Below are 27048 nucleotides of genomic sequence, written 5' to 3'. Positions count from 1 at the left end.
AATATATATAGTCGGTAAAAGGAGTGTGAACAGGAGTGGGGAGAGCACCCTGGTCACCTTTGGTAACAACCCAAAGAAGGATTGAACTAGGATAGGCTACGGAGGTAAACCCTCGCTATTCCAGCTTAACTTATTAGGAACATTAGCCTAAGAAAAGCCAAACAGGGGAGAGGGTGAACGTAGGCAATATATCCAAGCCAAAACCAAACCAAGGGAAGCACCAGACATAAAACACATATGTACAGAACGAGATCACAGACATGAAACTCATACGTACAGATCGAGATCGCCCCTCTCTAAACGATTTTTCCCCGAAGGGAAAAAGTGCCATAGCCAACCCCTAGGCTAACCTAACTGAGGCGATGCAAAGGAAGGAAGCCTAGGAGAAGGATAAAGGCTAACTAATAACTCAAATAATGCATAATAAAACAAAAATTTTCTATAAGGCACATGTAGGAGGATAGGCAGGCCCAACACGATGAACGTGAAGGGAAATTGCTGACCTCTAGTTAAATAATCAACAAAATTCAAAAGCATCTGAGCACAAGGTCAAAACTTAAATATACCAATGAAAATCATGTTCCCATAAGCTTAGAAAAGTGAGAGTCTAAAATAAGGCAAAATAAAGCCAAAATAATAAGCGAATAGGCCGAGGGGAACCACGTAGCCTAAACAGCAAGACAGCACTTGACCAGCAGGGAACACAAATTTCACAAAATAAACAAAATTATAAAAACAAAGTAAAAAACCGTAATAGTACCAATGAAAATAAGATTCCTAAAGGCTAAGAGAAGTGAGGGACAAAATTAAGGCATAATGAAGCCATGATAATAAGCGAATGGGCCCGAGGGGGTAGCTCAGTAGCCCAAACGCTTAAACATCACTGTAGTAAAGGGTACAGAACAAACATAAAATTAATCAAACCCAGTAAAGTTAGGAATCATTAATTGGGAAAATATCCCAAACAAAAAGGTATACAAATAAAAAACACAAAACAAACATGCCGACCCAAGACCAAGAGAGGTAATGAGACGTAGTGAGAGGAGATCGAGACGGGCGTTATAAATCCCTTTAATTATTAAATTAAAGGAAAATAAGGAGCCTCAATCGCCTAAAAACAACAAAACACTGGTACTCAAGTTGTCGAAGAAGAACCTTGCGAGAGGATGCCATAAAAATGCCAAAATAAAGCACAAAATAAGGATCACAACGAAATTACGTGTGAACAAAAAGCGTGCTAAAATGGAATGAGATTAGTGTTGCCTTGTGTACAGTCCATGAGTGGTACATGGGCTTGTATCGGCACCTCTCTCGTTGGGACTTTTGACATTGGGAATCTTTATAGGGCAGGGCCCGTGATTGTGACACTCTCACCCTTTACCATATACGACTCCATTTCTTGAGCTCGCTCTGGGGGTAGTAACCCCAGCTTTACATTTAGCTTTTCTCTGGTATCTAGCAACGGAATTACCTAGAAATAAGTGCTGAATGGATTATTTCACCGGCTGACACGGGACCCCGATCCAGAAATAATAATAATAATGATAATAATAAATATAATAAAAATAATAATAATAACAATAATAATAATAATAATAATAATAATAATAATAATAATAATAATAATATCTGTAATTACAAAATTTATACATTTCTATAGTAACTTGTGATATTTTAAACAAACAAATATAATTTCCCGATCTTTCATGAAACCTTTGAAAAGAGGGGCGAGGGCAAAGCTGTCAAATATGTTAATCATTGACCACAGCGTGCCAAAGGATTTCTGGTATTCTCTCTCTCTCTCTCTCTCTCTCTTCTTTCTTTTTCCTTTTTCCTTCATAAATCATGAATTTCCATCTTTCGATATCTAACGTAAGGATACCTCTCTCTCTCTCTCTCTCTCTCTCTCTCTCTCTCTCTCTCTCTCTCTCTCTCTCTCTCTCTCTCTCTCTCTCCTGGTATTCTGTCTCCATAATAATTGATAAATAATTTCACTCTCTTGAGTAAGGACATTCCTTATCTTTCACTCTCTCTCCTCTCTCGAGGATTCGCAAATGTCACATGTCTGTGAAAAAATCGCGTATGACAATTAGTTAGGTTCCAACGAAAAGTTCACGTGTCTGTGAATTCTCATAACTTGAATCATGTAAGATCGAGGTATTATTGTATAACTTTATAAAATTACCATATTTGGGAAAAGAGGCCCTGCACAGGGTGGCAAATATTCACTTTCAAATTCCCGTGGAAGGTACAAAAAATTTTTTAGGATTTTTTTTTCTTACACCAAGTGCATTTGCATATATTCCCCTTGCCATTGATATGTTTTTTCTTAAATTGGCCAATCTTAAAGTTTGCCCAGCCTTGGGGTGTGCTTAATATATGTTTAGCCCTTCCTGTAGGGGTTAAAGGTCCACCCTATGCAACACACACTATTGGGTCCAAATCATTGTCAGCCATATTCTCTTAACAAAACTTGACAATATTCCTTGCCTAACAATGTTAATGTTTTCGCGGAGAATTGTGTGCAGTAGAATCAACCATTAAAATTACTGAAGATATACTTTTGCAGAAGTATGTAATTTTTAGCAACAGAAACGGATAGAAACCATTTTGAAGTTATAATCCAAAAAGTACCCTCGCATAGCAAATAAAATTTTCACTTACAAATTATACAGAAGGTGAAAATGTAGAAATATGTTGGATTCCTGCTCATGTAGGCATTAAAGGAAATGATGAAGCCAGTAAAGCAGCTAAAGCTGCAACTCCTATGACAAGTTCATACATCATGATTAACAAATGGAAAAATATAAGGAATAATGAACATGATAGTAACAAAGTAAGCCAAATAAAACAGTGTTGGAGTACAGACAACACTACAGTGGTAGCATATGTGAACAAACGGGGGCCTGGTGTCACACCAACTTCACTCTTTGACAGTTGAATTACACCAGTGGTCTATCGACAACACGGTGGAGCTCATGGCCAGGTACATTCCAAGGAAAAGGAATGTAGTGGCTGACAAATTTAAGTCGTCAGGAACAAGTTCTAGGTACGGAGTGGTCTCTGCTTCAGGATGTAGCGGACAGGCTGTTTCGTCTATGAGGAAGACCCATGTTAGACCTCTTTGCCACAAGGTTCAACCGGAAGCTAAAGGTTTATTGTTCGGTGGTCCCAGGTCTGTTCACTCTAGCGGAGGACACTCTTCAACATCCTTGGGACAACCTGGAAGTTTACGCCTTCCCTCCGTTCTGCCTGATCCATTGTGTCCTGAACAGAGTGATGAATTCCCAGAATCTCGGGATGACCCTAGTAGCTCCTTTGTGGCCTCAAGCAGAGTAGTTCCCGGACCTTCTGTCTCTGCTCCCAGTGGCACTGAGAGAGATTCCCGTTGGCACAATCTTCTCTACCAGCCTCACGTAGGGTCCCTGTCTCTTCACAGCTGGAGGTTATCCAGTATCTCTTACGAGTGAGAGGCTTTTCTGGCAAAGCAGCAACTCCGATGTCCAGCTACCTCAGGAGATCTTCGTCAGCCGTTTACCAGGGCAAGTTGGCTGTCTACTATGATTGGTGTCGTCGACGGGGTTTCTCAGCAGATAGCTGATTTCCTAATCTGTGTCAGGTCAGAGAAAGGCCTTTCTGTTTCTGCTATCAAGGGCTACAGGGCTGCCTTAGGATTAGTTCTCCATCTGAAAAATGTGGACATCTCTTCATCCTGGGAAATCTCTTATGTTGTTCAGGAGCTTTGAGCAATCTTGTTCTTCTAGGGAACTCAAGCCTCCTATGTGGGACTTAACTCTGGTATTGGGTAGTCTCACTTGAGCTCTGTTCAAGCCACTGGGTCAATCGTCAGACAGGGATTTGACTTTGAAAACAGTCTTATGATAATTCGATTTTGCAAAGGGGTAAGCAATTAATACTGATACAACAGTATTTATAAAATATTTTTAAATTTCACGTTGGTGCAGGCAGCAGCGTACAATCAGGCAGCAAGAGAGACCAAATTATTACAGACCAACTTCTTTTCCTCCATCTCTTTATCCCATCTTCTAGTTAAAAAAGGAAAAGAGAATGATAAAAGTATTGTTAGTAACGTTATACTCTTGCGTAAATGCGTATAGCCATAAACAACTGACCGAGAAACTGTTGTTTTGCTTATCACCGAATTGGATAACAACAGCCGTTTTGCTTGTATTTCAACCATCGTATGGTAATACACAATTACCATAATTATAGTACAAATGAAGTTGAGTAGAATAGGACTGATATATTTTTACATTATACCCTTATTTGGTTTGTATAAAAGATCGACAAGGAAATATAATGCTAAATTTAAGCTGCAAGTTGTAGCTGAAGCTGAGAAAACAATGTTCAAGCTGCTAATGACTATAAATTATCGTGCATCGGTAATATGAATGAAACTCTACCGTAATTAAGAGAAAGTATTTTAATCAAAACTACTGGGCATGAAAGAACACATTACAGGCAGTCCCCAGTTATCGGTGGGGTTCCATTCCCGACAATGTGACGATAACCGAAAATCGACGACAATAGCACTGATTCCTAGTTATCGGCGCCGATAATCGGTTATCAGCGCTGATAACCGGCGATCAGTGCCGATAACCGGTGATCAGCACCGATAACAGGTGATCAGCGCCGATAACCGTTTATCAGCAATGATAACTGGGAATCGGTGTCGAAAATCCGGTTATTGTCATCGCTAGACAAGTGCCTTAAAACCGGATCGCCGATAATCGGGGACTGCCTGTACTACTATTTTTATGCCAATAAACAATAAATACTTAAAGTTCGTATTATGATGAAATCAAGTGAAAATAGCGAATGGAATCTTGATTTTTTTTACACAAAACAAACGCCCCCAAACAGCCAACGTCATCTATTAATGAAAAAAATAGCTAAGTTAATTTCACAATGAGACGTTATATAAGTTATATTTCGACCAAAAAACACTTTGTATGACGAAAAATAGCCTTGCCCCACATAAAGTATCTAGAGATTCAGTTACGCTAACTAGAAGCAAGAAAAGCGCTCTGAACTGAGTTAAATAAAGCGAAATAAGAATATATACAATATTATTGGATACAGTGAATTAAGGCATAACATTTTAAAAGATCCTTGGAAAAGATGCATATTTGTTATGCTGATGTTTGTACCGTATAATATGATATGTGAATATAGAGCACAGTACTGCATAATGTAGGCTACGCTAATGTATAAGTACTGTAGACGATATACCATAGTGTAGGCAAAGCTAATTCTTGTTTGTTTTTCAATTTCTCTTTGTATTGAATTATCATAAGTCACTCTGCATGAACCTCCAGAATTAGCTGATATTAATAATTGCTATGCCTTGTATGTACAGAGTATACTTTATAGTGTAGGATAGACCACCATGTATGTATACATGGTACCAAATACCCTAGTGTAGGCTAGGCTATATTCGAGATACGGTTTTTCCAACAAATAATGGTTTTTTTTTGGAACCTAACCCCATCGTAAGTAGGATAATACCTGTATAAGCATTTTTAGTGTTTTTGTGTGTTTGAACTATCAAAATAGGGAGTTCTAAGTGTTTTTAGAGGGGTTCTAAGTATTCGCGGGTTTTAGTTATTCGCCGGGAAGTGTGGTACGCATCCCCCTGCGAATATGGGGGGTTTACTGTAGTTAGGTTGTAGAAAGAACCATAAAGGATAATACTAGTAAGGCTTAAGTTAAAGGGATGCATGTATTGTCTGCATCCCCATTTAGTAACTGGTTAGGTCCTCTGCTGCTTCTCTTCAATCTGCTACTCCAAATAAGCTTCCCATTGATTCAGGACATTAGATTTGATAGTATGGAGTAATTTTTTATTGTTATTATCATTAGTGTTTTATTCTCATCACTACCCTCCCGAGAGTTTCGGTAAGTTTAGGTTGTTTCTTGCTTTGGAGGAAAGGTCAACTTCCCCTCTTTTTCTTGCCTTGTCCTTGGCATGTCCTGTGACAGGGAACCAGGACATGTAAGAAAGTGGTGCGGATCTGTGCCCATTGTCCCCTTCCTCTGTTTGGTCTGGTAGGGCATCAGGTCTGGCATTAGTGGCTGCAGTTCTTGCACCAGAATTTTTTCTCCGACAGGATTGCTCGGGTAGGAAAAAGTGGAGTATTCCGAAGTTTTTCCTCTTAAATTTTACTGTAACAGAGCAGCTTGGTAGCAGTGATGCTTCATCTCTGTCTGGTAGTATTTAAGTGAGTTTAAGTGTCTTATCAAGGAAGGTTACCTTTTGCTTTGATCAATTTCACTTCAGTCCCCTGTAGGTAAGGATCGTTCGTGGTTTATATCAATTAGGTTCCAGTGAGAAGCCTAGACTGGCTTTGCTGTGTATTGTGGACTTTTTGGTTGGCGATAATGCGCCTTGCAGTTTTGATGCACCAGTAGCATTTTGTGCATTTTGCCGCAATGTCGCATTCTTGCGCATGCATGTCTTTCACTTACCCATCAGCCAGTCACTTGCACGCCTGTGCATCCCTGTCAGCCTATTGCTTGCGCGCCTATGGCTTGTATGCCTCTCGCATGGGTGCTTATGCAATGACTTGTGTGCCTGTGGGCTGCACGCCCATGGCATGTATGCCTATTGCATCCGCGTCTACGGCTTGTATGCCTCTTGTTTGTGTGCCTATCGCATGCATGCCCATGAGTTGTATGCCTATCACGTGTGCGTTTATGGCTTGTATACCTCTTCCTTGTGCGCCTATGGCTTGTGCATTTATCTCTGGCGCACCTAGGGGTTTTGCCTGTTGCGTGCGCTCCTGCAGCTTGCACACCTATCACATGTGCGTCTATGGCTTGTACTCCTATCACTTGCATGCCTATAGCTTGCGTTCGTATCGCCTGTGTGCCTTTAGTTTGCACTCATACGTTTGTGTGCCTATTGCCTGTAAGCTTATCACTTACTTGCTTTCCATTTGCTCGTCTACCAGTTGCTCTCTTATTGCATGTGCTCCTATCGCCTGTGCACGTCTCCTGCTTGATTATTGCTTGCCTTTAGAGAATCATGGGATGAGCTATCATTTCAGCTTCCATTTAAGTAGGCAGGTGGTTGCTGTTAATAGATCTAACATTCTGTTTTTGGGATTTCAACTCCTTTTTCAGTTGTGGGAGTTTCTGTCGGTAAACAGTTGGTTACTGTTTCATTTTTTATGATTCCCCTGTGGTTTAGGAACGTTCTCGTTATCACAAGATTTTCCTGATTAGAATTTAGAACATTTGGTGGAGCCAACAGGTTTCCGACCAAATCAGCCTTCCTTTTGAGCTGGAGCAAGTGGTTTTGTCGATGGTGATTAAAGAGGAGTTTTTAACCCTCAGTGGAAGCCTATCAGGAGTTAGTCCAGTGCAATCAATTATTGCTCCTCTGCCATCGAGCATGGTAGTCTTTGCCCTGTCTCTCATATTTTCAGTAGCTAAGACTTATCCTGCCTTTTCCATGGTGGGATGGCAATTGCTTTTGCTTATGTTGATTGACAAATCAGGTATCTGATATACAACCAGTATATAAGCGGTCACAATTTTTGGGGGGAAGTAGAATCTTCGTTTGAGCTGTATTTCATTAGGTGGCTTGTGTATGTTCAGGGCTTTAATGCAGTTCATGTAAAGGGAGCCTTTCATAAGATTTTCTTTCTTGTTGCCATATATGGGAGAAAGAGACCTACTTCGTAATCTAGTCTCTTTCCAAATGTAGGGGTAGCACTGGGGAGGGACTAGTTCCTGCGCAGGTTTTTGATTTGGAGTTAAGGATATTCGCGCTGTTCAGAGATTATTTGCGACGTTTATCACCACTGATCGCTTCTAAGAGGTTTCAGTCCTTATAGGAGTTTTTTTTTTAGCGAAGTAGAGGTCTTCTCATCAAAATTATATGATTTTGGGGAAGTTTTTGACCTGTCATAAATTAGGCTTGGGTTCTTTCCTGTTACCTGAACGTGGGTCAGCAGGTGGTCTCTTATCAGATTCGATGTTAGTTCAGGCTCTCATGGGAAGAAGGTTCCAGTTCTTTAATGCCTCAGTATAGGTCTGGGGCATGATCATGGGAGATCTAGAATTTAGGGAGTTTAATCGACATTGGAGGAGCTCTGTTACACCTAATCCCGAATTTTTAGCAATCAGACAAACTTCAAGTGGTGTGTATGTAGAGTAGAGCACAAGTAGCAATGTTATGAAAACATCTTCCCTTATTTAGGTATACTATACATAAATTTACACATATATAGATAAACATGCAGTCCCCGGTTACCGGCGATCTGGATTTTCAGCGCTTGTCAAGCGACAAAAACAGGTGATTTTTGGCACTGATGTGTGCCGATTTCCACTTATCAGCACTGAAAATCACGTACTGGCACCAGTGCATACCTAACAGAGGTGCTGATAACCGAAAATTGCCGATTTTCAGTTATCTGTGATTTTTTCTTATCATCACACCGATGGAACCGGAACCCCGCCAATAATCAGGGACTGCCTGTATATACATAATGTGTAGGTTTATATTTATGCATTACAGTAAACACCATATTCGCGTTCTCACGATTCTCAGACTCACTTATTCGTGAATTTCAATATGGAACATATATACACATTATTCGCTGAAAATTCGCCCATTCGTGGTATTTTTCACTGAGAAATATTCACTAATTACTGTATTTTCATATAATTTTCATGACTAAATGCACTTTTTGTGACAAAACTATTAAAATACTCAGGTACCAGGTAGTGCTTGAGTGACGACAATTTGCCTTATGATAATTCAGTTTTGCGATGAGGTCAGCAGTTAATACTGATACGACAATATTTATAAAATATTCTTAAATTTCACGTTGGCACAGGCAGCAGCGTGCAATCAGGCAGCAAGAGAGACCAAATTGCAATAGACCAACTTCTTTTCCTCCATGTCTTTATCCCATCTTCTAATTAAAAAAGTAAAAGAGAATGATAAAAGTATTGTTAGTGATGTTATACTCTTGCATAAATGCATACAGCCATAAACAGCTGAATGAGAAACTTGTTTTGCTTATAACCGAATCGGATAACAACAGCCGTTTTGCTTGTATTTCAACCAGCGTATGGTAGTAAACCATTACTGTAGTTATGTTATAAATGATGTTAAGCAGAATAGAACTGATATATTTTTACATAATACCCTTATTTGATATGGATAAAAGATTTACAAGAAAATATACAGGCAGTCCCAGGTTTACAACAGGTCCGGCTTACAATGTTCTGAGATTATGATGCTTTTCAAATATATTCATCAGAAATTATTTCCCGGTTTACAACGCATGTTCCAGGGTTACGACGCGTCATACGCTGATCCAACGGAAGAAATATAGCTCCAAAACAGCAGAATAATAAAATTTTTTTTTTTTTTTTATGAAATACTTAATAAAAATGCAGTTTACATTCATTCTCAATACACCCAGAGCATTAAAAGTATGGTTTTCCTAGGATTTTTTACGATTTTCAACGATTTTTCAGTTTATGACGATTTTGGGCTTACGACGTGACGTAGGAACAGAACCCCCGTCGTCAACCAGGGACTGCCTGTACTGTACTGCTAAATTTTAGCTGCAAGTTGTGGCTGAAGCTGAGGAAACAATGTTGAAGCTGCTGATGACCATAAATTGTCATGCATTGGCAACATGGATGAAACTCGACCATAATTACAATTGGAGAGAAAGTATTCTAATCAAAACTACTGGGCATGAAAGAACACATTACTGCTGTTTTTTTACCGATAAACGATTAATATGTAAAGCTCATATTATGATGAAATTAAGTGGAAATAGCGAATGGAATCCTGATTTTTTTTTACTCAAAACAAACATGCCCCCAAATGGCCAACGTCATCTATTAACGAAAAAAATAGTTAAATTAATTTCGCAATGAGAAGTATTTAAGTTATATTTCAACTTAAATACACTTTGTATAACAAAAAATAACCTTGCCCCATATAAATAAATTATCTAGAGATTCATTTACGCTAACTAGAAGCAAGAAAATCACTCTGAACTGAGTTAAATACAGCGAAATAAAACCAAACATTGATTGCTTTGATCGCAGTTTACAATACAAAAGTAATATAAGAATATATACAATATTATTGGATACAATAAAGTAAAGCATAACATTTTAAAAGATCCAAGGAAAAGATGCATATTCGATATGTTGATGTTTGTATAATATATTAAATACGTGAATATAGAGTACAGTATAATGTAGGCTAGGCTCGCATATATGTATACGATATACCATAATGTCAGCTAAGTTAATTCTTGTTTATTATTCAATTTCTCTTTGTATTGAATTATCATAAGTCACTTTGCATGAACCTCCAGAATTAGCTGATATTAATAATTACTATACCGTATATGTAAAGAGTATACTTTATAGTGTAGACTAGGCTACCATATATGTATAAATGGTACTGAATACCCTAGTGGATAGGCTATGTTCGAGATATGTTTTTTCCGACAAATGATGGGTTTTTTAACAAAACCCAATCGTAAGTAGGATAATACCTGTATAAGCATTTTTAGAGTTTTTTTTGTGTTTGAACTATCAAAATAGGTAGTTCTAAGTGTTTTTAGAAGGGTTTTAAGTATTCGCGGATTCTAGCTATTCGCTGGGAAGTTTTGATGTCATTATTGTTTATTCCTTTTACTGTACTCAGAATAGGAAAGACCCTTCTTTGGATAGAAGCAAGGAAGACTGTGGCTTCCCTTGGGTTGTTCTGACTAGGAACAATGTGCTAAGGGACCAACTAAACAAGAGGATTAGTATTCTGCATACAGAATGGCTCTAAATTTTCAACTATGTCAGTTTCTGAAAGAAATAATAAATCTGAATACTGTATAGGCATATGTGACTTGGAACAGAAAGTTATCAGTATTTAAGTTCCACTTGAAGGTCTTCTGACTGATTTGGCGGGCGTTTTCAGCAATATTAGTTTGCTATGAACCCTTACATCTCTCATTTTGTGATTGGAGGAGAGATAACTTATCAAGTTTAGAAGATCCAGAAATATAGGAGGTTCCTAGTAGTACTTTGGTGGCTTAGGAGGATTGAATTTGGGTTCTGTTGCCTCTATAGTATCTTTCCCTAGAACTCATTCTCAAGAAAGTTCTTCTAAAACTTCCATGTACTAAAGTTTCTAAGTTTCCACATGATTCCGATGTTCACGTTGACACCCTGACCATTTTGTGCCAGAGTGATGTTTGTCTGGTGTGGACTGAGGATCTATCCTCTAGTTTGCAAGAGGTTCGTCTACTAATGTTTTCAGAGGCAGTGGTTAGTTTCTCTCATCTGAAGTTGGACTGGAGGTATTTCCTGAGCATGTTCATCTATAGGCAACTTCATTAAGTTCTTAGTTTCCTAGTTACTCTAAAAGCTGTCAGTTCCAGGTTGAATGTAATTAAGGTGCCTGGTACACCATAACTTTTTGGGAACCTTGATGAATTTAGTTTTTGCCTCCAAAGCTGTTTGAGTCTGTAGTATAAGCCTCTTGAAGCAATTAACTCTCTCTTGGTAGCCCTAGGACCTGTGATATGGTAAGAGAATTACAAGTGTTGCGTATTGTTGGCTTTTGCATTGAAGATACTAGTCTTTTGGTCCTGATCTAGGTTGAGGGGGGTTTGGGGGCAGGTAGTACCATATCATCTCCTTGATTGACAGTAGGGGTGCATGAGTTTACAGTAGCACACTCAACACAACGGTCAACCAGACACGCTCTAGGATGATGGATGTATGACAGACAAGTTCAGTCACTGGGGTCGGTGTTAGCAACAGTTGGTCATGACACACTGATGTTTTGAAGAATTGTTCAGTCTAGGAAGACACTGAATTAGTCCTTCAATCTTGACACTGAAGCTGTTACTATTCGGCTCTGTCTCCATGGACCCTGGGCATAACAGCCATCGACCATGCCACATTGAAAATATGGCTTCCCACCAGATCAGCGAAGTTAGCAAAGATTGAGTCAGGTCAGTACTTGGATAGGTGACCTTCTGGAGCACAGTTAGAAATGTTGGGACTAGTCAGTACTTGGATAAATGACCTCCTAGAAACTTCAGATGCTGTTGATGCCTAGGAGACATCTTTTGCACTCATGAATCAAGTCTTGGGCTTACAACTTTCCATCATTCTGCCTGATTTGTCGGGAGATCAACAGCAGCACCAAACTAAATTACAACTTGTTTTTTAGTTCCTACTCAGTCAAGAAGTGGTGTCTAGGAGTTCCATTTTTTTTTACTTGATGTACTGTAGTTACACTCCCCCTGTGAGGAGTAGGAGATGTAAGCAGTAGCTGTTGCTGCTGCAATTACCAGTTGATCCACAACCCAAGAGAGAGAGAATGTTATGTGGATCTTAAAACAGTTTCAAGAGTCACAGGGTCGTAATAGGCACTCCTTTGATAGCAACGACACCAAGTTAGTGCCATGGTTACATTATCCTCCTCCAGAGATTTTTCATTCTTTTTAGACTTTCAGGAGTCTCAGGATCCAAAGATAAACACTCCTCGGTGTGATAGCAACGACACCACGGTAGTGCCATGGTCAACAAAAGGTCCTAGTGTTCTTTCATCTACTCTGTTGCAGTGCATGTACATGAGTAGACAGAAGAATATCAGCACAGTGGCCAACAGACACATCCCAAGCAAGATGTAATTACTGAAGTCAGGAGATAAGGACAGTTGATCTTGGCACCTTGACTTCCAGAAATTTGTTCAACCTCTGAAGAAGATTGATCATAGTCCTTCTTGTCTCGACATACTGAAGTTGGCACTTTTCTGTTCTGTCTTCTAGCACCCGTGGATAAAGCAAGACAGGTTTGGTATCCATTTACATCTGGAAGCTTATGCCTTTTGCCATTCTACATGTTTCGAAGGTGATCAGTAAGATGGATCATTCCACTTTTATGGTCCTGTGGCTCCAATGGCAGTATGATGTCTATGTTGCCTCCATAAAGACTAGACTTTCAACCCAATGCCAGTGACTTGTTCGTTAGCTTCTAGTTGGCTGAGAAACGGTGTCCAAATTGTCATTTCTCTGACTAGTGAGATGATCAAACAAGTATACCCCACAACTTCCTAGTGGACATCAGTACATTTTAGGCCAGATCTTTCGAGGCCCATGGCATTGGTCTGTCCGTCGCATTTAGGAAGAACCTGTTGGTCGAGTACTAGGGTGGTGTGTAATCATGCAGATCACATTCATCTCCTTTTACCTTGGGACATTGCCCATAGGCCCTTGGACTCCTTTTCCTTGGATCCTATGTTGGATGCTCAATAGGTCATGTAGTTCACCCAGTTCTTGTCTTCTTTCGGTGGGCAGGGGAACAGTGAATGAGCCATCACGTGCTGGACTGGCCTGCTTGCAAGTGATCTAGATGACTGAGTGTCCTATCTATAATCTAGCTCTATTTGGATTAGTAGATGCAAATTCCTCCTTCTCTCTAGCAAAGAGAAAGAGGGATTGACTATAAGCAAACCTGTTGGTTATTCTTAGCTTTTTAAAGTCTCCGACACTTGGGGTTTATCCAAACCTTTTCAGTCAAGGATATTACATTCCTTTAATTCGAAATGCCCAGAAGTCTGACAATTGAACATCTCTCTTGTTCAGTTGATCGGAGGTATGGTCTCCTTCATTTGCTCTTTCATGACCAGGAAGAGAGTACCCAGGTGAGCCGAACTACCTGTCATTTCAGAGATATACTTAGACTCCTCCCTCCAAAAATAAGTCTCCCGTATGTAAAGTCCGAGGGTTTGTTTTTGTGTGGGAACAAATGACAAATTTAAAAATTAATTTGTATTTTCATATAAGTAACTTCACAAGTAATTACATAGCTATAGTTTTCTAACTTGCACGGCAGCCTTTTCAAAAGTCTTGGTAGTGCTTCTATTGTTTTTGCATAGGTGACTAGCCCCACCCACTATCGGGGAACAATAGGAGCAACCGAGCAGAAGAGCTCAATTCATGACTGCCGGCTCTCGACTGAACATCAGGTGTATGCAGCAGTTGTTTCATTTGGTTTTTGGTTGTTTTCCTGAAATTTGGTGAAGTATTATTGCTTTTTGAGTAGCTTTCAAGCTTTGTTAGCTTTCAGTCAGATTTCTAGGTTCTTTTTTCCTTAGATATTTCTGATTCTAGTTTATACAGTATTCGCTACTGTAGCGAAGGTTGTAAGACAACTTACTAAAACATGTTATGATTCACATACCATTTCTTATAAGTGTAGGGGACAAGTGCGCAATGAGGAGAAAACTTGTTATGAATGTAAGGTTTGGGATGAGAAGTGGAAGGTTCTTAAATTGTACCTTGATAAATATGAAAGAGATAGGAAGAGAAAAGCGGCCTCTAGAGCCAAAAAATAGAGCTGTACTTAGCTTAGATTCTATGCCTAAACCTAGGTCTAGATAGTCTTGCTAATCCTTCTTCCCCAATTCCTGCCTTTTCTCCTATTACCAGTCCTCCTACTATTGTACCACCTACTCCTGTACCTTGCTCCCATGTTTCTGACCCCAATGCCATTGCCAACCCTGAGACCAGGTTTGATCAGAAAATTAACCTGGTATTGAACACTGTGGCAGAGTTAGGGACATCCCTAAAGGTCCTGATGGACAAAGCTTTTCAAGAGAAAGTTATCAGTGATAGTGTAATGCAAGTGGAGGAGGTGGCTGCTCATGCCACCTGTTCTCATAGATGAGGGTCACTGTCCCGCTCCCGTGACCTGGGAGAAGACATACCAGAAGTCCAAGGGAGTCTGATGGGGTTTGCCCACATGTGGTTGCCCAATCAGTTGAACCTGTTGCTTGCATATCCCAGGTTTCGACAGACAGCTGCTGGAAATGCGTCTTGGATATGCAGCAATTGTCATCGGACTCTCAGGACTCCAGCCTGGACTGGAAGCGCCGCCAGCGCTTTCTAGACTCGTCTCGTCCACTGAAGAGGCACGCAGACGATGCTGGCTGCTCTTATCTGCTGCCCAGCATGCAGTTTAAGGAGCCTGGTCGCAGCCCTCAACCTTTCTGCAGCACATAGTGCAAGGCACAGCCTTGAGTATTTCTCTTCTGAGTGTCCTGCTGTTGGACGCCAGTATTTGGCTCCCAAGTGCCCAACGATCTCTCTCAGGCGTCCGTTGTCTTCGTCCAAGCGCCCATCTCCTCATGAGTGCTCAGCGTCAGCTCCCAAGCGTCTGCCACCAGTTTCCGAGTGCCCACCACCAGCTCCCAAGCGCTCGGAGCCAGTTGCCAAGCGCCCGGCACCCGCTTCCGAGTGGCAGAGGCCTGCTTCCAAGTGCCCAGCGCCAACTCTTTAGCATCAGTCTCCAGCTACTGGGCATCAGGCGCCTGCTGTAGAACAAGACAATCTGTTCTTGGCGCCCATCAAACGGTAGCTTGCTGAGATTATGGGCATGCTTAAGAAAGCTTCTTCTGCAGCCAAGACAGGTAGTGATTTGTCCTTGTCTCCAGTCTCCTCTGATGAAGAGGAGTTAGACCAAGAGCCTGCCCCTCCTCAGTGTATGCAGCTCTTCTGTGATATTTACTGGTGAGCTTTCCTACCTTCTTTGCACCATCTGCCCCGGCCTTGCCTGCCTCAACCTCCCTGATGAGGAACCACCTAGATGACAGCTCATGGCTCCCCAAGATGGTATTCTCCTCGTCATCGAAGAAAGCTCACAAGGAAGGTGGAGACTGGCTGTTTGTGGAGAGGGAGCAAGATAAGGCTTCCTTCGCCTTTCCTTCCTCCCTCACAGTTAATCCATAGGAGACACCTTTCCTATGCTGTGGTAGGTTTCCAGGAAGGCAATGGTTTGTGTGAAGAAATGTAATGTTTTTGTTTAGTTGTGTTTTGTGTATTTTTTTTTTTGTACTTTAGTATGGTTGATTGTTGTAAAAACTTTTTTTTTTATTCTTGTCTTTTCAGGAGTGAACGAGTGAAAGGTTACCCAATCAACTCTCTTTCTGAAGTTTGCTTTTAAATTATACTTCAGAGCTGGTCAGACATAGATCTTTATGCCTCCCTGCCCTTCAACATGGTCAGGGAAGTGCTAAACAAGTTCCAGTATGTGACGACGACTCTCGTAGCCCTGTTCTAGCCTCTGAAAGAGTGGTTCTTGGTCCTTCTATGGTTGTTGGTAGACCTCCCGAGGCCCCTTCCCAAAGACATGTGTCTACTCAGACAGCTTCACTTAAGGAGATACCACCAAGGTTTGTCTGCTCTGACAGGCTTCAGACTGTCCAGAAGCTAGTTAGAGTGGAAGGATTTTCAAGAGCAGCTGCAGAGGCTATTGCTAGATGCAGATGTCAGCCTTCTTGCCACATCTACCAAGCCAAGTGGGCAGTCTTCAATAGATGGTGCAGCAGACATAATGTCTCTTCTTCTGAGACATCTTTGACTCAGATTGCAGATTTTCTCCTCTTTCTGAGGACCTCTAGGGGTCTATTGTCCTCCACCATCAAGGGGTATCAAGCCATACTTAGCTCTGTTTTTAAGCATAGAGGTCTAGATCTGTCGTCACACCTGGATCTTAACAACCTCATCAAATCATTTGACACGTCCAATCAGAGAAATACCGACACTGTCTCTTGGAACCTAGACGTAGCTCTAAAGTGGTTAATAGACCCTGCTTTTGAACCCCTTCAGTCCGCTTCTTTGTGGTACCTCACTCGGAAGACTCTCTTCCTTGTTGCTTTGGTTACTGCCAAGAGTGTCAGCAAGCTTCAGGCCATCAGTAAGATGGTAGGATTCTCTCAGGGAGACACATGAGCACATTCACCCTCGGTTTCCTAACTAAGAACAAGGAACCGTCCAAGCCCTGACCCCATTCCTTCGTCATTAAAATTTTAATGGAAATCCTCGGCCCGGAATTGCCTCATTAGAGCCTTAAGGTATTACCTGTATAGGACCAAGAGGATCAGAGGGCCATCCAGCATCCTGTGGCGTTCTGTTAAGAATCCCTCCCGCCCTTTGTCTAAGAACGCATTGTCGTTCTTCTTGAGGGACCCGATTACCGAGGCACATTCTCAGATTCAGGAGGACATTTTGGCTTCCTTCAAAGTTAAAGCTCATGACGTCTGAGCAATTACTACTTCGTTTACTTTCAGACACAACATGTCCCTCTCGTCTATCCTACAGTCGACTTATTGGAAGTGCAAATTGATCTTCACGTTGCACTACTTGAAGGAAGTGGAAACAGTGTTCGAGAATTGCAGTACCCTGGGGCCATTATCAGTGGCTGGCATGGTATTGGGGGAAGAAGCTCAGGAAAAACTCTTTTCTCTTCTGTCTCGTCGCCTTAACATAGGGTGTCGAGTTTTGGGGAGCCTGGGAGTATTATGTACATGGAGTAACCACCAGTTTTTAGTGGATGGGTGGTGGTTTTTATGTCAGTGTAGGTGACAGTGTTGTATGGTGGTTTTATTCTGGGCTGCACCCAGGGCAAGGGTTCTGTATGCTTTGCTAGCCATCAGTCATATCCTTCACTGCAAAGATCCCACCTAAGTAGAGGCGACCCATGGCTTTACCACCATGCCACTACAGCATAAGATGAGCACCACCCAGAGGCAGTTTTCACCTGCAGTAGCTCTCTTACTGGGTAAGGAAACAAAAGTTAAGTAGACCTTAGTTTAACTAGACCACTGAGCTGATTAACAGCTCTCCTAGGGCTGGCCCGAAGGATTAGACTTATTTTATGTGGCTAAGTACCAACTGGTTACCTAGCAACAGGACCTACAGCTTATTGTGGAATCCGAACCACATTATACCGAGAAATGAATTTCTATCACCAGAAATAAATTCCTCTAATTCTTCATTTTCCGGCTGGAGACTCGAACTTGGACCTAGCGGAGTGCTAGCTAAGAACTCTACCGACTCGTCCAATGAGGAACTAACAGGCATTGTATCAATGCTAAGCAGTTTTTTCTATTTCAAAGTCATTACTATTCCTTAATGTTTTGGAGTAGAATATGTCCACTTATCCCACCTCTGTTCAATGTGGGATTCAGCTATGTAATTGCTTGGTAAGTTACTTTTATGAAAATTATATTTTCATAATAAAATTAGGTTTCAATATATACTTACCAAGTAATTGCAGAATCAGAGCCTGCCGTCCTCCCCTCTTATGGGTATAAGGGCACAAACGAATTGAGCTTTTCTGCTTGGTTGTTCCTATTGTTCCCTGATGGTGGGTGGGGCTAGTCACCTACACAAAAACAATAGAACGCTACTGTGACTTTTAAAAAGGCTGCCGTGCGAGTTAGTAAACTATAGCTATGTAATTACTTGGTAAGTATATGTATATGAAACTTAGTTTTATTATAAAAATATAATTTTTCCTATTATAAAAATATAATTTTTCCTAACATACAAACCTGAAGTCTTTACATAAAGGGCCCACCTCTTACCACCCCTCATTCTCTTACCTGCGTGGTATGGTCCATGGTTCTGGTAAGCTCAAGGCGGGATCTCACAGTAATCAGTGCTGGGAGAGAATCTGCTAATCGAATCTGCCAACACCAGTGGTCAGGGTGTAAGTCATGGTCCCACATTAAGGGTTTTTTCCAGCACCGATGCCTTTGTAAAAAACATGGTTAGGTTCCTGTTGTTTCTCACACGAGGAAACTTCTTGGCAGCAGCCTTTAAGGCTAAAGGGCCTTATTGGCTTTGGTGATAGGCTTGTCTGACAAAGACATCTAGATGTTTTTCAAGGTGTTTAAGTGGAGTTTCCCAGGTCTCTGCTATGTACTTTACCTTGGAATCTGTATGCAGTTCTTCAGTTCATTGTTTTGTCAACCTTTGAACCATTTAGGACAGGCTCCTTGTAAAGAAGTTTCTGTGGAAACTTTTCAGTAGCCTTAGACGCAGCTAAAGAGTGAGAGAGCCATAGTCTTAGTCAGACAAGGTAGGCTTTGCTGAAGACGAGGCAATTATCTTTGCCTTTTTTGGGCTAATTACAGTTTTTTCTTAGCCTGGAGTCACTAGGGCTTTAGGGACTTGACCCCTTGGGGGTCCAGTACTGTCTGTAAGGATTGTGGGAATTGCACCAAAAGAATTAAATCTGATGTAAAGGGTCTGTGTTTAGCGATTTGGAAACCTGAGCTTTTGAAGAGTAGGAATGTAATGTCCTTTTCATTAGGTCTTTGGTTAAGGGCTTTCATGCTAATTTCTATCATTAATGGAAGGTAAGCCACTGGCTACAGCTTTTAAATTTGAAGAAAAAAAACTTGTTTGGATAAAATACTGAAGTCACTCAGTGGCTTGGTAATATTGTATTTGCTTTGGTTTCTCTTCATATTGTGGAGATTAAATATGATTATTGAAGAGCATTAACTCCTCTTGTTTGTGCAGGTGGATATTATATCCTGAATTGATAGGTAGCCTTTTTGGTCTACTGTACTGCTTTTTAAATCTGGTTATGGATTTTGGGAAGCTTAGAGGTACTCACTGTTATTAGAAGTACTGTATACCTTTTTGTATATATGCACTTGCTAGTTATCCATCATTGGCTCTGCAGGGTTTTGGCACAATAACCCTACCTCTCCTTCTCCTGAAGGGGGCACCCTCCAAAGAGACCTCAGCTATCTTTGTGACGAGGATTTCGTACCTGAGTGACAATCCTCCTAAGGCAGCAGTAATAGCCTATGGATTGAATTCATATGTTGAAACAAATACTTGTTTTGTTTAAAATGTTTTGTCACTAAGTATCCTTTAAATGGTTGGCTGATTTCCACTTTGCCCACCTTTTTCAAGTGTGGGAATCAGCTATATAATAGAGAGGTAACATTAATTTCAAAAATTTAAATACTCAATTTAAGATTTTTTAAATACTTTTCCATTATATAAATTGCCCCCCCCCACATTCAAAGTGAACAGAAGTAGACTGACCGGCTACGAGTGTTTGTACCTATCGGTCCCCTGTGGGCTTGGGGAAGTAGATGGATAGAAGACGGATATTCATAGGAAACTGAGTGTTCTGGTTTTTTTTGTTTCAATCTGTCGAACTACCGCTGGCACAGAAGTAAAATTTATATAATGGAGATGTGAGTATTTAAAAAATAAATCTTAAATTAAGTATTTATATTTTCCTCAAGGCAGGGATCGTGGTAAACTGGATATCCGAAGCCCAAGCAGCAGTGAGGGGCTTTCCATCAAAACTCCCACCTGAAGAGTGTGTCTCCTAAATAAAAGGTGATTTTTTTTTGTACAATATGTCCCCCATAATCGCAGGGGTTAGGGACCACAAACACCCGCGTTAAACGACATTCTGCATCAAGTTGGTATCTCTCTCTAAAACACTTAAAACTGCCTATATTAATAGCTCAAACACCAAAGACTCCCCTCTAAAAATGCTTATACAGTAACTGCCTATTGCAATAGTTTACTTCCTATTTTAATAGTTCAAACACCAAATATACCTTAAACTATCATCCTAAAACCCTTTAATATAATTTCAAAGTCACCTTACAACATTACCCTTGAAAATATATGGCTAACTGCTACCTAGGAAAACTAAACTCAAGTTCCCCCTACATTCAAGCACAGCCATTTTGTCTCACAGTATTGAAGCTGTCCTGTTTTCTTTTTTCAGATAGGGGAAACATTGGGAATTCACAAGTAGACTTAACCCTTTCGCTTATGACTCTTATAAACATTTATATCTGTGGGCAGTGGCAGTGACTTGAGTGGTAAGCATAAAAATGTTTATACCTTTTTTTGTTCAAAGATGCATATCTCCGACAATTTCAAGGTAGACCGCTCAATTTTGTTTCATTTTGCGGCTGATTAGTTATTCTATACAATGGCATAAAAGATCCTCCTGAAAATAACTATTATATTGTGTAGGTGAAATAATAAGTAGACATTATGTGATATGAGAAAATTTTGCTTTTTTCCCCAAGTAAATTTAGCCCCCAAAAAAAAACCAATTGTGATAAGTCGCATTTTTTTCCATAGCATACCCACATAAATTGTTAATACAATACAAAAAACTATAATTGTAGCAAGGAAAGTATGAAAAAATGAGTGACAAAGTAAGTGTCGCGTTTTCCTTAAGAAAAATGCCAGTTACCCATGCGATATGCGCAAAAAATGTTTATATCTTTTTTTGTTAAAAGATTCCTAAGTATGACAGTTTTCAAGGAAGACTGCTCAATTTTGTTTCATTTTGCAGCTGAATGATTGCTCTATAAAATGGCATAAAAATCCCCCCAAAATAACTTAGCAGGTGAAATAATGAGTAGAAATTACAAGATACATGGAAATCATGAAAATTTTGCACCTCCCCCAAAAAAAAAATTTTCACCGAAACAATTTGTGATAAAGTCATCGTTGTAAATCCATAATATACCCAGATAATTACATAGGTTATGCAATGCAAATAGGCAGTCCCCTGTTTACGATGGGTCCGGCTTACGATGTTCCAAGGTTATGACGCTTTTCAAATATATTCATCAGAAATTATTTCCCAGTTTACGACGCGTGTTCCGGGGTTATGACGCGTTGTACGCCGATCCAACGGAAGAAATATGCTCCAAAAAGGCAGAATAATAAAAATTTGGAGTTTTTTTTATGAAAAACTCAATAAAAATGCAGTTTACTTTGTTTTCAACACACCCAAAGCATTAAAAGTAAGGTTTTCTTAGGATTTTTTATGATTTTCAAAAATTTTTTGGTTTATGACGATTTTCGGTTTATGACGCGGTGTAAAAACGGAACCCCCGTCGTAAACCGGGGACTGCCTGAAAAAGATAAATGTTGTACTTATACAATAAAAATCTAAAGCAATACAGAACAAATAAACACACATTTTACATATGCATAAAAAATTCTCTCTCTCTCTCTCTCTCTCTCTCTCTCTCTCTCTCTCTCTCTCTCTCTCTCTCTCTCTCTCTCTCTCTCTCTCTCTCTCTCGTGTGCACGCGCGTTTGCTCTCACACACAGAAGAAAGATAAGTAATTTAATTATAGAATAAAAGTCTAAAGGCATGTAAAACAAATAAATATGCCTGTTACATGTGGATAAAAATATGTGTTTCTCTCTCTCTCTCTCTCTCTCTCTCTCTCTCTCTCTCTCTCTCTCTCTCTCTCTCTCTCTCTCTCTCTCTCTCGCAATCCCTTGCAGAAGTAAAGGTAAATGACATAATTATAGAATAAAAACCTACAACTATACAAAATAGATAAACATACTTGTTACATATATGTAAAAAATAATAGGAACACTCGCTGAAAATGATCCTCGTCTTGTCTGCTGGTTTGTGCAATTTTTTTTTTTTTTTTTTTTTTTTTTTTTTTTTTTTTTTGCATACGTCATCAGTAAGTGAAGGACTTACATTTGGATGATGCTTGTATCCGTCATTTGTAAGTGAAAGGGTTAAGTACTGTACCTAAATATTTAAATAAGCATTAAAAAAATATGAAATTATAAATGCAATCAACAGTGATAAAATATTCTCTTGTGTACTGTTATAATATGTGTGATAATCATAGAGTCAACTAAACTTATAATGAAGTATACGGTACAGTAAATCAGAGAAAGGAAAAAATATGGCAACATGCCTACGTACGCACACTCATTCGGGACGATTGGTTTTTTGATAGCGTAGTCGCTTGTTTTGTCCTCAAGGAGTTACCCTTCCATGGTCTACCAGGACTCCATGGTGACCAAACTAATATAAACGAATTCTCTTTTAGCCGGTCTCGCAGCTGGGTATTGTGTCGTAGTGATAAACACTGTGACACACGATGGAGTATGTAATGGACTCAAAGATAAGGGGACATTTTACCAAATCTTTACAGTGAGGCTGTATACCCAGGTATTTCCGTCACTAAAACCTGCTTAGAAGAAGTGATTAAGGCACATGTGCAGTCTACCCTATTGTCGACAGCAGACCCACGCGGAGGCCAAGAAGGATTACTCTTCATTGGTTAACACAGTAAGGTTTATTATTACCAGAGCTCCAAAAGAATTTAACTTTTTTCCCAGATTTCACTAGCGAGGATCATGGAAAATCTAAAATAGCAAGATAAGTGCTTAACCCGTAAACGTCGAGCCTCTATTTACAATATTGCTCGGTAACTAGTGCAAAAACTACTGCTGCAAAAGGCGATCTTCTTGATTGCGTTACCTTCAGGAGCTTGTATTAGTGAACTGGGCTCTCTCAGATGGGGATGATACATCACGCAAACAGCTGACCATCAGTTATTATTGTCCCCTGGTCCATCATTCCTAGCCAAGAATGAGAATCCTTTAAGAAGGAAATCCCCTATTTTGGTAAGAAAACTCAATTCGTACAGTTTAGGTTTACCTAGAAGTCACAGCAAACATCCTAGAGGGTTGGATTCTCTTACACCCTAGCACAGACAAACCACTCTCCCTATAAGGGTTGAGAATGATTGTAGTGTCTCTCATTAAAATGGCAAATCCACAGTCCTTTCCAAGGTCACATGATATTAGGAAGGTAAGTATGTTGTTGGCCTTCTTCAGAAATGTCTCTTTCAAAGAAGTCTCCGAATGTACTGGGTGGTCATCAGAGACATTATTTAAAAAAAAAAAAACATTATTGCCATGAGCTCAAACAAATTTGACTACACTGTGTATCAGTAGGTGGCTTGGTTAGTCCTAACCCCTAGGCACTACAGTAGAAACCCAGGGGTCTTATTGATGGTGAGTATGCTAACTATTACTGGTAGAAGGGTGACAGTACTGCAACCAAACCCAGCATGCTTAGGTTAGCCACTGTAGAACTACAGTACATCCTAAAACATAAGTTGTCGACAATAGGGCAGACTGGGCATGTATATTAATCACTTCTTCTAAGCAGGTTTTGGCAATGGAGGAACCTGGGTATGCAGCCTCGCTGTAAAGATTTGGGAAAGTGCCCCCGTATCTTTGAGTCCATTACATACTCCATCATGTGTTACAGTGTTTATCACTACGACACAATACCAGGCTGCAAGACCAGCTAAAAGAGAATTCTTTGATATTAGTTGGGTCAACATGGAGCTCTGGTAGACCATGGAAGGGTAACTTCTTGAGGACTCAACAGCGACTACCAAAAATAGGTTTTTCCTACGCCAAAACCTGTTTTTTATATAGTACATATTATGATGATAATAGATCAGTATAATAATACAGTATTAATGGATTCTGTAAGTGAAATATCATTTTATCGATATTTTGCTGTTTTTTCATTAAAGGATGTGCACTGTATACTGATAGAGAGAGAGAGAGAAAGAGAGAGAGAGAGAGAGAGAGAGAGAAGAGAGAGAGAGAGAGAACTGATATTATATTTACATCAGTAAAATTAATTACAAATGTCAGGAGATCGTTTTTTTTTTTTTACGTGAAACTTACCCTCTATCATTTAGCTTTATCTGCGACTACTTGGGCGTGGGTTTGACAAGTGTTAAAATTGAAACAGTTGTTAGTGGATGCTTCCAGTAGTTACTTCCCCACCCTGTGTAGCGTGAGGGTAGAACATTAAATGTTTCGGTTGCTCATTCTACTCTTGTCGGCGAAATCGGACAAGTGCTCTGAATTTTTTTTCATTTTTTCATGATTATTGAATTGGATACTCTAGACTGTGGTTTCTTGTTTCATTATGAATTCTTCTTCTCTATCTTCCTTATCAAAATCTCTTAGATTTTGCAAGGTAAGTGATTTTGCAAGGTAAGTGGTTGCAGATTTTGCAAGTTAAGTGATTTTGCAAGATAAGTGGTTGCCAAACCAGATTGGTTTCTTTGAAATACAATACACACGAATTATGCATTGATCATTGTAGGGTAACTTGTGATTCGGACAACCATTTGATCATTGCAGGGAATGGTCTTTGCAAGAGATAGAGAAGATGGCAAAGTATCGAATTAAAAGAGAGAATGATAGGTTTAGAGTGCAAAGAGAACAGCTAGTCTAGCAGCTAAGTCTTCCTTAGGATTAACTTCTGATCAAGAGATAGATAGGTCTATTGATTCTTTTTCTCTAGTAGATCACATCCTTCCACAACCACTAAGTCAGCTCAGGGCAGTAGGTTAGATTCAATGCAGTCTGATATTGATTCTGTAGAATCTAAGATTGAATTTTGTTGTAAGAAGTTTGAGTCTTTTGCAACTAGTGTAACCAGTGCATTGGAAGGGACAGTGTCCCCTCGTTTCATTGACAACTCCACAGATGCAACCTTGTCCGTCCCATCTGCTCCTCCTGCCAACAGGCCTGGTAGTCCTGGGGATCCCAAACAATGACTAATATCCCGGGATGTTCGTGGACTGTGCCCTTTATCTCCTGCCTTTGCCTCTTGGTCCTCGGTGGACAAACGCAAATTGTACTCGCCTAAAGACACTCATGATAGAGTGAAAAGGTCTAGGCCTTGCTTTTGAATACGTTTTTTCAAGGTTATTATAGCAAAATTCGTCTGAACCAGGTAACTGATCGCGTTCATTAGCAGATGATGCCGCTACTCCTGCCGCCTCAAGGAGTCTGGAGTCATTAGTTAGGCATTCAGGCAGTAAGCGTACATGCCTAGACTCCTTCCGAGGCTGTTAAGGAGAATTCTGACAAGAGCTTAAACATTTGAAACACACCTGGTGGAGAACAGGTGAACTAGACAGTCATCCAGGCAGCCATTTAATTTTTTGTTTGAATGCCAACTTGCCTATCGGCGAAGAGGTGTAAGCTAACTTTAACAGTAGATAAGTATCCGAATAATAAGTTTTATGAAAGTTTATATTTTTCTGTTCATAGGCTTTCATTCTCGGTCATGAAATATTTTTCAGGTGATTATTTAAATTTCAGTTGGGAGTCTCAAGTGCTGATAAGTTGGGTCAAGCCCTAGGAAACACTGATAAACATTATGACGATATTGACCGCATTAAAAGGCTTCGAAGATCAAGGCAACAAGAAGAACTTGAAGGAGATGAAGCAGCTAATATGATATACACAGATTCTTCCACTTTCCTGAAGGTAAGACACTCTAGTGTTCATTGTAATTCTGGGCAGGATGTCATGTGTTTTGTAATGTTTTTTATTTTGCTCCATTTGAGTACTTTTATTTTCAGTGAATTAAGAGCAGCATAGGGACATAATAACTTATGCATTAAAGCATTTAGCACCATGATTATTTAGGTTGTAACTTGCTTATAAGTACTGAAAGTGGTAACACAAGTATCAGTCATACAGTTTTTGAAACAGAATTTGTTTTTATGGAATACAAACCAGAGCCTTTTATAAAGGAGTCTGGAAACAGTGGTTTGACTTGGTAACAACATGGGTTAACTGGTGGTTAGGGTCCCCCCCAACTTGGGACCACCTTGATGTGGTTAGGGGGCTCTTGAACCCCAGTAATCTGTTCCCGGGTTTAAGTCCAAGAGTTCCATATGGTATTATATATTTGTTTGGATTAAATTATGTGGAATTTTCCACTGTTACTAAAATTTATTAGACCTGATAAATAGGAAAAGATATCATAGCTGGGAATGGGTTTATATTCGAAGCTAAATAGTGAGAACTGTGGTAGGCCCATCAACTGCCCGATAATGTTCAGACCTGAGAGTTATCAGATTGATAGCTCAAAGGAGGAACTATTCTTTAGGGCTAGACCACAGATTCCAGGGGGGTCTGGTTCTAGGGATAGGACTCTCGGCATTCTATCTGGTTTGCCCATGATATGATTAGGGTGGGGATGATTGTATTCTTGAAATACTCAGTCCTAGCAAGCGGGTTTGGCTTACACTTGGGCCACTCTAATCATGTTGTGCCATCCCCTATGGGGTAGGGTAGGGACCCAGACATTTGGGAGTCGGTTCTCACTTGTGCCATTGCTGGAAGAATAAACCCCATGAAAGGCTGATGATATCTTTTTAAGGTTTTCAGGTTTATTTATTTTTTTTTTTTCTAATTTACTTTAATCTTAATGCTCAGTTGTATTAAAGATTCAAGTACCCCTGGACCCTTTGATGGTAGCGACTCAGCACAGTTGACAACCGCAGGAACCTCTTCTGACCGCTCTCTGGAAAAATCA

General features: G+C 40.1%; 1 protein-coding gene across 7 annotated transcripts in view; it reads left to right on the top strand.

The window, feature by feature from the left end:
* The window catches only part of Mettl14 (methyltransferase like 14), a 217211-nt gene that overhangs the window by 61063 nt on the left and 129100 nt on the right, over positions 1-27048 (top strand). For 5 of the 7 annotated variants that reach the window (XM_067101911.1, XM_067101912.1, XM_067101914.1 and 2 more), the window contains one exon: positions 25824-25991. In XM_067101911.1, the coding sequence (XP_066958012.1) occupies positions 25824-25991 (168 nt within the window). Of the gene's footprint in view, positions 1-20137; positions 20226-20625; positions 20723-25823; positions 25992-27048 lie in introns of those variants that run through there. The other 2 variants (XM_067101917.1, XM_067101916.1) reach the window with 2 other exon arrangements.

The sequence above is a fragment of the Macrobrachium rosenbergii genome, chromosome 58 (assembly GCF_040412425.1).
Source record: "Macrobrachium rosenbergii isolate ZJJX-2024 chromosome 58, ASM4041242v1, whole genome shotgun sequence".
NCBI lineage: Eukaryota > Metazoa > Arthropoda > Malacostraca > Decapoda > Palaemonidae > Macrobrachium > Macrobrachium rosenbergii.
This window is presented reverse-complemented; position numbering and strand designations above follow the sequence as displayed.